The sequence below is a fragment of the Lissotriton vulgaris genome, chromosome 9 (assembly GCF_964263255.1).
Source record: "Lissotriton vulgaris chromosome 9, aLisVul1.2, whole genome shotgun sequence".
In the NCBI taxonomy this organism is placed as follows: domain Eukaryota; kingdom Metazoa; phylum Chordata; class Amphibia; order Caudata; family Salamandridae; genus Lissotriton; species Lissotriton vulgaris.
In genome coordinates, this window is record NC_141697.1 from 455,522,084 (window position 1) to 455,535,327 (window position 13,244).

General features: G+C 39.7%; 1 protein-coding gene across 2 annotated transcripts in view; it reads left to right on the forward strand.

The window, feature by feature from the left end:
• The window catches only part of LOC147690263 (inverted formin-2-like), a 480,165-nt gene that overhangs the window by 384,095 nt on the left and 82,826 nt on the right, over window positions 1–13,244 (forward strand). For both annotated transcript variants that reach the window (XM_086937896.1, XM_086937897.1), the window contains exons 17-19: window positions 3,852–3,975; window positions 7,378–7,542; window positions 11,179–11,281. In XM_086937896.1, the coding sequence (XP_086794022.1) occupies window positions 3,852–3,975; window positions 7,378–7,542; window positions 11,179–11,281 (392 nt within the window). The remainder of the gene's footprint in view (window positions 1–3,851; window positions 3,976–7,377; window positions 7,543–11,178; window positions 11,282–13,244) is intronic.

The following is a 13,244-nucleotide window of genomic DNA, read 5'->3' on the forward strand; positions in this document are numbered from 1 at the left end:
ACGCCGCTTACAAAATGGAACCCGAGGGTTCAAGACGAAAACCTATATTTAAGGGTGATTTCGTCACTCGATCATGACGCAAATGCACAGGCATAATGTCTTAATCATTACCGGTCTGCCGATACCAAATTTGTCATGGTATGATGATATTTTTGACACGAGTGTAGAGCTTTGGTACCACACCATAGCAGGGTCCAGATTTTTCAGTACCACAGTTAAGCCTGCCTGCTCTGTTCCAAAATACTAGAGGGTGAGCAAAGGTTAATTTATGATGTGTATCTGACTTACTCTGACTAGGATTGTTGTTTCTGCTTGGACAGGGTGCATACCTCTGCCAACCAGAAACCCTACTTCCAACAGAATTCAAATCGAAATAAAAAGCTAATCAGTTTGACTATTTTATTTGCTTAAGGCTATTTAAGACACAAAGGTGATATGGTTCTAAATGCCATCTGACTCGAGTCTCTGGTATGAAGTTCCTTTCTGTCTCCTTACACTCTATTCTTAACCTATATAACATATCTGATCACTGTTGAACTATTCGAAATAATAACAGAAAAGGCCCTTTTACTTACTTACATTTTGTGGAACTGTGCATTTTGTGGAACTGTGCACATTTTGTTTAAAAAAACTTAACGAGAACTGATTTTATGTAGTGAAGTAGTGTGGCTCACTGGTTAGAGGCGGCAGACCCGAGAGCAGAGGACGGCCCGGGACCAGGGTTCGATTCCTGGCGCGGCAGGTTTCTGGACCAGGGTCAGCGGACTCGATAATACTCTCGCCTCGGTGCCCACTCTGATCAGCGATCACACTCGGCAACTCTGGGCATTAGCTTGCCTCATCTTCACTAACGGCCCCACCAGACTGCCGGGGATGCCTGGTCTCACCCTGGAGATACCCATTAAGGGACCATCTCTCAGGGAAGCCAGGAAGGGTTTCGCAGCGGTCGAAGCGCCTTGGGACCCTACGGGTAAGTAGTGCGCTATATAAATGCCTATACATTTACATTTACATCAACTGTCATGAAATCTTCATCATTTTAAACAATTACCAGAAAGTAGAATTTGATTCATACTAAATAAAATGAATATATTCAATCAAACGTAATCATCGTATTGCGGTGAATAATAAATGGAAGAATATGTAAATAACATATTATTCAAGAAGGGGATACCTAAAATAGAAAAAAACATATTTATATTAGTGTAATGAAAGAAACAGTGGTTATACAGTGTGTGTGTTTGTGTATATATTTATATGTGTGTGTGTGTATGTGTATGTGTATATATATATATGTGTGTGTGTGTGTGTAAATATTTATTGAGAGTGGTATATCTTAGGCGTGAATGAAGTAGTAGAAAGGTGTTAGTTGCAATAGGTTGACGATACTTTGTTATATAACGTTTGCAGAATGAATTCATGTCGAAAATCATTGTTTAGTATATTAGAAAAGGTTCGTATTGATATTGGAAACTGCATGCTGTGTGGACAAAGCAAATGTTTTAAAGCATGGTGGTTGTTAATAATTAGCATCTGGTAGTTTAATAACATAATTATTGAATGAGCTGTTTGATAACATAATGCAATGGCAGTGAAACACACACAAATGTCCATGTAGCTTTTTTGCATCTTTAATGAAGCGTATATGCGCACATGTATTTACTTTTTCAACAAAAAATTTACTCCAGCAACATATTATCATTACAGCTGGCTAAAACAAATGAACACGCGGGAGCGTATTATGAATAACACTGTGTCTGTATGAAAGGTCAAGGCATCATATCAACCAATTCCAAAATAAAATGGCTGTGTCAGCAAAGTATATACATGAAAGAGCATACATTTGTCCTCAAGAATAAGCTCCAACTCGTGTTAATCTGGAGTCTTACAAAAGGACTGTTTGCGCCCCATTACTAACACATAGTGGGACCACAAATGGGGCAATGTAACCATCCATAAAAATACAATGGCCTTGGTGGCCAGCCCCTGCATGCAATGGTGGATCATGAAAAACACATGAAGACCAATGGCTGAAAGGTGCCTACCCAATGCCTGTTTTCTCTTGGTACTTCATATTGTACTTGTTTTGATAATTGATGACAGGAGGTATTTTTCTATTAAAGTTCACTGTAACCAGACCTAAAAATCAGCTAATCCAATGAAAAATATTATTTTATATTTTACCAAAGTGCAAAAGGGGTGTGTTGAAATATGCTAGAAGCGCATTAGCAGCTATTTGGGGAGGCTGGTCCATAATAAGGAGGCATGAAAGTCAAAGCAAAAATAACTAGACGAGAAGCATTTAGTGAGGCAATCAATGCAAGGTGGACATGTAGTGGGATAGGACACTAACCTTTATCAAAACTGTTCACCCATTGAGGAGAAAAATATGAAAGCTTGTGCACATGTTAATGTTTTAGTTGTTCTTTTGCATAAAAATACTTTTGCAACAAAATGATACAAATATTTTATAAAAATTAAATAATTATACAAATACATGCGTTTTTAGCCAATGATAAACTCCTTGACCTCCGTGACTTGCAAATCAGAACTGCTAAGTGACAGTTTGCATTGATTTAAATTAGTGATTCCGGCTATCAAATGTCTTGATCACATACAGTTCCCAACAGTACAGTGTAATTTTTCACTGACATTTGCACAGACCAGTTGTAAAAAAAAATAATTTGAGCTGGTTCAACAAAAAATTGGTGCATAAGTGCACTTCTCCAGGGTAGAGCGGTGTGTGTAAATGTACCCTTAAAATGTAGCTCTTTGATATTGGTGCATAAGTGCACTGTACCAGGGTAGAGTTGTGTGTTTAAAGTTACCCATAAAATGTAGCTCTTTGATGCCAAAGTTTTGTGTCATTTTACAAAAAAAGGTTACCTGAGGTACCACCGTCGATATCAAGATTGAGCTTTCATACAGATCTATGTGTCCCATTGCACAATGATGACCGTACTTACATGAAAAGAAATCTAAGCACGTGCAACACTGTTTGCAATTGTTTTTGGTATACAGGCTTGAATTAAACACAAGGGTTCCTATATTTGTGGACTGTAGTGTCTTGACACGTAACAAGGCAACCCCCATTCCTGAGGGGTTGTACATTCAACCCCACACCCATCCACCGCAGGCATCAATGGTCAGGTGACCCCACCAATAAAAGAGGCTATGCGCATATGGCCATGGTCAGTCGCATACATATGCTACGTGTCTCATTATTCCTTCCAGTAAGTCGGCCTAAGGCCTTCAACATACCATAGACCATGTTCCCAAAGAAGTGCATGGTTTATTACTGCAGATGAAGTAAAAGATTTAACTCTTATCTCGATTTCAACATTGCTCGTTTTGTGAACTTTGGGGAGGGAGTATTCACCTTGATGCATTACCACTGAATTATGAAAGTATTTCAGTTACTCTACAGAATAACTTTTAAAACAAATGACTTTCTAGCCAATATATTTAAGAAAAATAATTTGGCTATTTTTTACGGCTATGTATATGCATTGTATCTTTCTCGTACTTTTCAGAATGGCTTGGAGTCATTGTGCATCAGAGTAACATGGGCCTGGTACCAACAATTTTCCTTTCCTGGTCAGGCATGGGACCAATACAACTGGTGCCATTCGATTTCGATACTTTGAAGCAATTAAGAAGCAATTAGAGAGATTCAGTTTTCCTCCTATCATTAATGTTACTCCAGTCGGTTTTAATTTCAGCATTAAGCATAGCCCTGGATTATTCAGATTCCCACTTGTGAAACGAGATGGACAATGATTTAGTCAGAATTTGTATGACTTTCCATGTTTTAGTCTTTTTACCTTTTTCATTGTTTGTTAAACTTTCAGAATTAACATAGACAATCTGTACTCCGAAACCACTGCTAACTTGAAAAAGTTAAGGGAAATTCAGAACAAAATGTCATCCCCCGCAACGCAAGACGTAAAAGAGCAGTATGAGAAACCAATTCAGGCAAGTACTTTCCTGATATTGGCGAACGTCTCTCTTGTCAACATGTCCCATGTTCTTTCTTGACATTCGTTGTAGGCCTGATGATGTCTGCAAGTTTAATTACTGTATGTAATTCCATTGCATATTGTAGTGCTGGGCTATCTGTCTAGGCGCAGATGTCTTTTTGGCATCTTCACTCATTTGATTCAAGATCCTAGTGTTGGAAATGCCTCGCCATCAGGCTAACAAGTCTTTTGTTGTTTACCACAGTCATGCAACTGGACCTGTGTAAGGGTACATACGTCTAATCAACAGTTTATTCTGTCTCTGCACTTGTCCTAGTGTCCCTTTAGTTGGGGTTCTTTTAAGAGAATTTGTTATTTAGTATAGTGTTGGTCTGTCACTCAGCTAAAGCAACCATAACACCAATCAAATATTTTTCAATCACTTGTTGGGATGTTGCTTTCATTTACACCTTCTCAATTGCCTTGAATTTGCCTGAGCCTCTGTCATCACATGCTATTACTTCTGGACGTGCCATACTGGACCGGATTATTAGGGCCGGATTGGGAACCCAAAGCAGCCCTGGCAAATTTTGTCACAGCAGCTCATACGGTACATAGCGAGTGCAGCGAGCAAGCCTGACAACTACAAAGGGGTATTTTGGGGGTGTGGGTGAAGGAAGGGGAATTCCCCCATGAAAATGTTGGGGGCAATTGTGCATTCTACAACACATTTTTGTTTTAATTCATTTAATTGCAGTAGCTTTTAAAGCATAGTAAATAATGACAATTCTGTGCCCCAGGATGCGACAATATTTGTTGGGGGTCTTCAGTGATTCCCTCAAGTTTACCCTCCAACAGTGCCTCATATCTCTCTATTAATCAACAAAACAAAATGCCAGTACTGCACAATAATTTATTTAATTCAACAAAACAATGAATCAAACAATTATCCTGTATAGACCACTATTTCAGTCTTGAATGAATCTTCAAATCAAATTGCTTTTATTTTCATTTAACAAAAAGTTGTGATTTTTTAGAAAGAATTAAAAAAAATGTACAATGGGAAACATCAAGGTCTTTTTACAAAGGGAGCCTATTTATAAATTCTAATGGGAAATATCTCAAAAGATTTGTGAAAGAGATTTTTTAGCAAGAAAAAGAAAATCAATCATACTATAGAAAAAACTCTGTATACAACGCAATCATTCTGTGATACAGTCATACTCCTACCAAATACATTCACTTATACATCCAAGAGTTGAGAAAAGTACCACACCTAGGAAATGTTCTCTATCTTTTTTATGGTGCGGTACTAGTGGTAACTAATTTGAAAAAAGACTAGCTTAGTCTATACCATAGGCCATCTCTCGTCGTTGACATTTTAAAGAGAAATTGCATAAGATGAAATCACAGATTGGCCTAAAAAAACAGAAGGTCATATCTCTCTATAGCACCTCATATACCAGTGTAGGGTGTTGGAGCATTTGACATCACACACATGCAGAGACAATGAATCATACATGTGTAAATCAGTGTATAAAAAATGTAACACAAGGTAAAGGGAATACAAGGTGGAGGGAATTGACATGCCATCCAAATTGGTAAGACTTTTTTTAAGAGTGCCTGGTCTGAAGAAGCACAGATTCCGGATTCAGAACATAACATAGTGGTTAGGGTTGACTTTAATAATAATAATGTATTTCTATCCAAACAAATGTGTTTTAGCAACATCAGGCTCATGAAAGAGTGGGAAAAAAACAAAACTTACTAACCTGTCCCAGGCAGCTTACATGCAAACCTTTAATGGCAGTTCATAATTCTCTGTGCTAGATTATGATTGTAATTTATGAACATCACAGTAACAAAATAATCTCTGTTACAAAAGTAGTACCCACTGAGCTATGCTCATGAAATATTGTTCTTTGATAAGCATGGTACACATTCTTTGCAGCAGGCATATCAACCCTCTGCTCTACCTTAGATGAGTCAAGGCTGCTTCTAGACAAAACTCCCATCTCTCTCCAGCAGGCACATTAATCACTGGAGTTATATTGGCACTTACAGAGTTGCCCAAATATCATTAGATATACTAGGAACTTTGCAGTGCTTTTAAAACTGCTGCACTGCTACAAAACTAGCCCCCCCAAAAAAAACACACACCCACCTTTCCATCCTCTCAGGGAAATGTCCGGCCACTCCAGCCTTTCAGATGATACATGGCAAGAGCTGTAATCTTCTTTCTTTCAATTGTATAGGACACATCTTGGCAGCATGTCATCAAATTTCCTGAACATGTTGGGAATAGATCACACTAAAGCTTGGAAATGAACCTTTGAAACTGAAGGCATTAATGTGGAAAAATAATTGCATGCTTATTTTTCATGATTTTGTGAAATAACCCACAAATAAATTGTTCGCGTTATGCATTGTTTCAACATTCTGTTCTTCACACCGGGCACCCCAATACAGGAAAAAAACATGGAGTAAATGGAACCATGATGGTATTGATCAGCAAAATGGTCAGTTGAAAACATCCTAAAGAATGTGGCTATTTAGACAAGAACACTCTGCATTAGAACAATGGAATGCTAAGAACTCCATTAAGGACAATGGAATAGCTCCAGGCTTATAATGGCTGGTATAAGCCTTCTGCTCCAACTTCCCAATGTTGTCTTTCTGTTTTTGCCTTTTTAATTCAGAACATTCTACCCTAAGTGGGTGGAATGTTCTAATAGCCTTGAGCTATACCGGTGCTAAAGGCCTGCTCCATCGTTATATCCCTTGCCTTCGGCTTGGGTTTATAACTCTAGTTCAGGGCCTCTAACAACTGGTATAGCTCTCTGCTGTGGGCTATAAGGCTTTTTAATATGACTTATTTTTTTGCTATCCCCAATTTAGTTGTACATTGTTGCATGAGCAGTGATACTCATTGAAATAACAGGACTAGTCAGAAGGAGGGGAGATATGTCACAAATGCAGTATGTGGCTGCTGTACGCTATGCCTATCAGGCTAGATTTAGTTAGGTTTGTTTCAAATATGCCTACTACTATTCAGGTAGCACCGTTGTCTAATGGCAATGGCAAAACCAATTTTTTGACTGATTGACCATTGCAAAACTCTTTTTCCTTTCAGCTCATTGGGGTTGGATATGTCGTATATTGCAAATGAACTTTTACTACAGTGATGGCAACATGTTTACATTTTGACAAAAGTGTCTTTCTGCACCTTTGGCATGGTAAAACGTAGTTTCCATAATGTTTTGTAACCTTAAAATTTGTGTGTAAAAGCGATCTCCATTTTCAAATTAAGATGGCTTGGTAACTCATACAACTGCTGACTTGTCTAATAAATGCACTTGAAATAATTATGCAGTGTGAATGCGAACACAAGACAATAATATTACATTTTTTATTTCAGGACTGTGTTGATTCATTGAGATCACTAGAGGAAGAGCTGGAAAGTATTGAAAAGAAGAAAGCAAATCTTGCAGTATACCTCTGTGAAGATGTAAACCGTTTGTCCTTGGAAGATACATTTTCCACAATAAAAACGTTTAGGGACCTTTTCCTTAAAGCTCAGAAGGTTTGTATCCAAAGGTCACTGGTCTCTCCTTAATCCACTGAAACAATAGAAACCTCCTTCGAAGGAGGATATGGTCGAAGATTCTGATCTGAGCTGGAGAGGATAACTTATCACAGCTATTCTAAATAGCTTCCGAGGGGTCCTAAATGTAGAATGTTTTTTAATTGGTAATGTTAAAAAGGTTGCACTGATGCATAAAAAATGTTTTTTTCTGCATCATGTCTTGCTATATTCTCCAAAGAAAAACCAAAGGAAATGATGGACGGAGCGTTGACAATACAAGCACTCACCCCCAGACAACTGATCTGGGTTTAATCCATCACCGTTCTTTAGCCCACTCTGCCACCCCAGTTCAGACATGGCCATATGCAAATCAGTCTGACCCTGTGCCTCATGGAAACAGTCCAGCCCGAACTGCCAAGCCATGCCTTCCCTGGACTGGAAACAAGCTACCGAGGACCGGTTTCTGGCATTTCAGCCGTCTTCAGCCCGGCTTGCTTGAATCCAGTGGCAAAGTGAGCAAGGGACTCACGTCTGAGCATACCCTGCCAACTTATGGCGAACAAAGCTATACAAAAGGGGATGATGGACGGAGCGTTTGAGCAAATCAAACACTCACCCCCAGTCTACTGATCTGGGTTTAATCCATCACCATACTTTAGCTCACTCCGCCACCCCAGTTGAGACATGGCCATATGCAAATCAGTCTGACCCTGTGCCTCATGGGAACAGTCCAGCCCGAACTGCCAAGCCATGCCTTTCCTGGACGGGAAACAAGCTACCGAGGACCGGTTTCTGGCATTTCAGCCGTCTTCAGCCCGGCTTGCTTGAATCCAGTGGCAAAGTGAGCAAGGGACTCACGTCTGAGCATATTGCTATATTCTCCATCACAAATAACAGATACTATTGGTGCAAGTGCAATAAGGTGGCCAATGCTAAAATTCTATGTAACCTGTCACTGGGTGCCTATGACATAGATTAGGTTTCTGAAAAATAGTCTGTTTCATAGAGGTTTAGTTTATTGGATAAGAATATTCTATGAATTGAATATATAGCTAGATCGGTTACATTTTTTAAAGGATAGCTTTTTATTATGCAGTAAGTTATTGTTTGCCGAATCATTACAGTAAAGCAAACTGCTATAATGATGCCTATTATTATCTAATAAGCACCGAAAATACCGCTCATGGTCTATCTTTGTTCGAATATTCTAAACATTATAATATAATTATCAGATAAACAAGATACAGAAAAGCATTTATCAAACATATCACTGAAGATCAACATATCTATTTCATTTGCCTTGTTAGATAAGAGTAATAACTCATTCAGTAACCCAGCATATTGTTGTGTAAGCTACAACTCTGGCATAGCTCTGCAAGGTTTGTTTTCCCACCCATGGGTGACCTAATTGAACTTCGTTCAATGCACCAGTGCTGAATGTGAAAGACAGGTTATTGTAGCCCTGCAAAACTCCACTCAATAAACTGAAGTGAAATTGTTTGCATTTGTGTTACCACAAATTCCCTTAACGGAATCGGGTGGCATTGTGGTAATTGTAAAGCTGTGTCCTTCTTCAGTGCTTCATATACACACAGTAATAAAAGGAACAGGCACTTTTAACTTAAAGTATTTATTACAACATTGTGAACCTTTTGATTAGTAAATCTAAAACAATCACACAAGATATCCTAAGAAAGCAAAAAGTAACATTGCAAACGAGAATAAAATGAACATTTCTAACAAGGTTAAAATGTCATCTAAAAGTCTAAAACCCCAAACCTATTTTTATGCACTACCCTAAGAGAGTTTATAGAGGAGCAACTTGCGAACTACAGTGTCTTAGGGAGAAGTGGCGCACTGCATACCTTGTGGACAGCCCGAGTTGTCATTGTCAGAAGAGCCGGGGAGGAAGTGTTCCCTGCGAAAGACAAACACATGCTGCGGTAGCTGCTCTCCTCGGAGATTCTGCTCTGATAAGCTTCAGGCAGGGTGCATCATCTTCTCTAAGTGCCAGCATTAATCAAGATAATCTTTGGACTGTATCTTGCATGATAAACTGGGATGAAGGACCTCTCTCCCTAAGGGGTGAAATGGTGGTCCTTAAATGCAGAAAAGTAATCAGGGATAAAAACCTCTGACATAGTTTTAGGCATTTGGGGTATAGGTATGGGTGCCAAAGAAGGGGTCTTAGACATATCTTCAAGAAAATGAGAAGTGAGGTGATGTAAATTTGAACTACACCTCTTTGATGAATTATCAAGGGGTTTCTTGATGGCCTTGACATATTGATAAAGGAACACTTGTTTCAGCCAGCGTGTCTCATCAGGTGTGCTATCTAAGTCCTTATCAGACCACCTTGACACTTTCTGTCCTCTTCTCATTTCAACGAATAAGGGTGGACAACATTTGTGGTATTATTGTTTATAGCGGATATGACAGAATTTGGAAGGGGTGTAGTCTGAAATGGATCAGACGGCCTAACGGGAATGGAGTCGGGCCTTTATGTCCATATCATGTGCAGCTTTTTTCCCGGATGTCTATTTCTATCTCCCAAAAATCTCTGCTCCCATGGATATTCATGGCGCAAACATCACATTACAGTGTCCATCTGGGAAAGGTCGACACACTCCTCCCTGTCTCAGTCTAGATCTCTGCTGAATTACATTAGTAAGATCCTGCCAAGAGTTAAAGCTAAGCCCATACAGGCTCTTTTTGGAAACATATTATATCTGGACCAGCAGGGCTTCATGGACGATTGGGAAGTGGAGCAAAATATGTCCGCTTTCATTTCCTCTATTGATAAATCTATTTTCTACTCCACTACCCATAATAATGCTAATCTTTGTTTCTATAAAGATGCTTATGATGGAGTTGTCATAGAATAGAATTTAAGCAAACAGTTTCATAATCAGAGAGGCACACACTAAACGTAGCCTTTGTCGCCTGCACAATTCCTTGTCTTTATTGAGTCCAATGTAATCAGCTTGCATTCTGATGTTCGGACACTGCCCTTTCTCTTACGGAATATTCCAATACAAACCAAGCTTTCTGTGGATGGTTTGTTAACAGTAACTAGCAAAGTAACTGCCTATTAGTGAATTAATCAAAACGTGACTGATTATGGCCATTTTCCTGTTTATGTATTAAATGATAAGAAAGCAGATGTCAAATAACAAAAGATCCAGTAGACTATCTGTGCCACTTGGCTAGAAAACCTCCAGTCATTACAGCAAGCTATCACTATTCTCTCCAAGAACCATGCTTCCCTTTTGCCTAGGACATAAGACAGTTTCAACTTTGTACACAGAATTCTGTTCAGCAAATAAGAAGTTTGGGTGTTCTTGGAAGCAAGCAGAGTTAACTACAAAATGGTTTCACTTGAATGGAACATAGGCATGCTTTTATCATGAAGAACACATCTGATTGGTACTGACTTCCAGTTTTTAAATAACCAATCCTAATATTTGAGATCATTCTATTCTTATAAAACAAAATACTTTACCAATTTACTCATGATTATACTTTTAGTCCAAACCTCAGTTAAAGAATTCCAGTGCTTTTGGCATTTGCATTTGGCCTTTCTATTCGAACTTCCTAATATATCTAACTGCCAACTACTACATTTCATTGTAGGACAACAAAGACAGGAGGGATCAAGCTGAGAAGGCAGAGAGGAGGAAGAAGCAGGCTGCAGAGGAGGAGGCCAAAAGGCCAAAGGGGAAAGATGGAAAGCCAGGTAAGTTGAAACTATCATTGGAATTTACTGCTTCCATTTTGTTCTGTATTTGGCAGAGAGCAGAGCACTGTCTGTTTACTGACGCTATGCCTCAGTTCTTTGCCAGGGCCGGTTTTGGTTCCCAGTCCGGCCCTGATTAGAATCCGCCTTACTACCTGCATATGTTTATGATTGTTTGACTTGTAGGATGTAGATTCAGGGCCTGACGAGCTCTGGCAGCTGCTGAGTGTCGTAGAGGGGCTATGCTGCTCCCAATAACTAATTTGCAAGTAATTTTTTGTACATCATGATCCAGTAGCGAGCCCTTGGTTTGTCAGCTCTGTAAGCATGTGTGCATCCATAAACCCCAGAGCAATGACACTGTTCGTGTCTGAAAAACCCCATGTTCATGATGTTTGAGATGGTTTTCTAGACCTATTATTCTTTCTGCAAAATGTTGAGATGGTCTTATAACATTTTGAGCTACTTTTATGGATTACATGCAGTTCTATATATTGATTAAGCCGCAAAGACTTGGCTCCTGCTGGATTTCTGTTGCTGCAGAAGCACATTAACGAAGTGCTGGACTTTCTTTTTTTCACCTCCCTCTGTCCTATTTTTTTGTATTTTATGAGGTTCCTCGTGAATCTTGGTATTGTGTACCCAAGATTCGAGAGGATACCACAAGAGTAGTGTGACTTGTTGACAAATGCATTGCTTTGTCATCCATTGGGACAGGAGGCTTAAGCACAGTGGATTATATGTAGTATGTAGTTAAAAGGGATTGAAACGTCGTCGACTATATGTACACCGTAAATGCTTTCCTCACCAATATTACTCATGTGTAACAGTGTCCCATCACATCTTTGCTTGTGCTAATCGAATGGCTGAGTCTTCCTGTATATTTTTTCAGTTTTTTTGTATATACTGTATGTCTGCATAGTAGGACGCAGGCTTGTGTCCCATTTGATTGTTTTCGTGTCAATTTTACGAAATAAAAGCATTTCTGTCTGGCTGGTTAACTTCAAATATAGTACTGACTCTGGTTCTAGAGTTATCTTTTGAGTTCATCGTCCTTGTTTAGGGACCACTGTGTTTAAAACAATGTAGTATGTGAGGCACTTCTAAAATAAAATTTAAGTCATAGAAACCTGCGTAATGCCCATTGATTAATGTGTGAACATGTTAACCATTTCCCCAAGTAAATGAGGCTGTACCTAGGCCTGTGCAATAGCTGGTGTTTTGAGCAAAACGGTCACCTTAAAAGATGGTAGCACTCCACAGGATAGAAGATGGGATATAATGTGCCTCCCAGAATGCCCTTGGGGAATGCAGTCCTGCTTTGGGGGGCCTGTGGTCCTCTCCAAAGACGAGACCAGGTGCACATCCAAAGATGACGCCCTTTCAGCGGTATCCACATTGTCAGTGTTATTGCCTGCTCACTATGCAGCCCCCTAGAGTGGGTGAAGTTTGAGGGTGCTCCCATAACCATAGGTGCTGTCAACGCTCCCCTCAAGGCCCGGAGAGAGGGATGTATTTGTCAGAAACACGTCGAGCAGCAGCTTCAGCTACCTATCGCCTGTACTTTCTCACACACATGAATTCTCCCCCTCACCTGCCATTCAAATATAAACCCTTGTTTCCTCCTATTCCCCCTCCACTGTCCTCCCTTCATTGCACCACTCCCCAGCAGTTGTATTAAAAAGGAATACTTGTTGTCATACAATGAGCCACGCAGCCTCAGTGTCTTCCCTTGCCACCTAGCTCTCAGAAAGCCAAAACGACAAAGCCTTCAGCTCTGTGTTCCTCTCTCATATCCCTCTCACCTCCACTATGCGCCCTACGCCTGAACACAGGTGAGTTATGAGGAGTTTTACTTCCATCTTTTCGTTCCCACCCTTCGAGATCCCAAGCCTTTCCATCTCCACGTGGGGTATGGTGGAATAATGCTCCGTCCCCCAACCCTCCGTTCCGATTTCTAAGC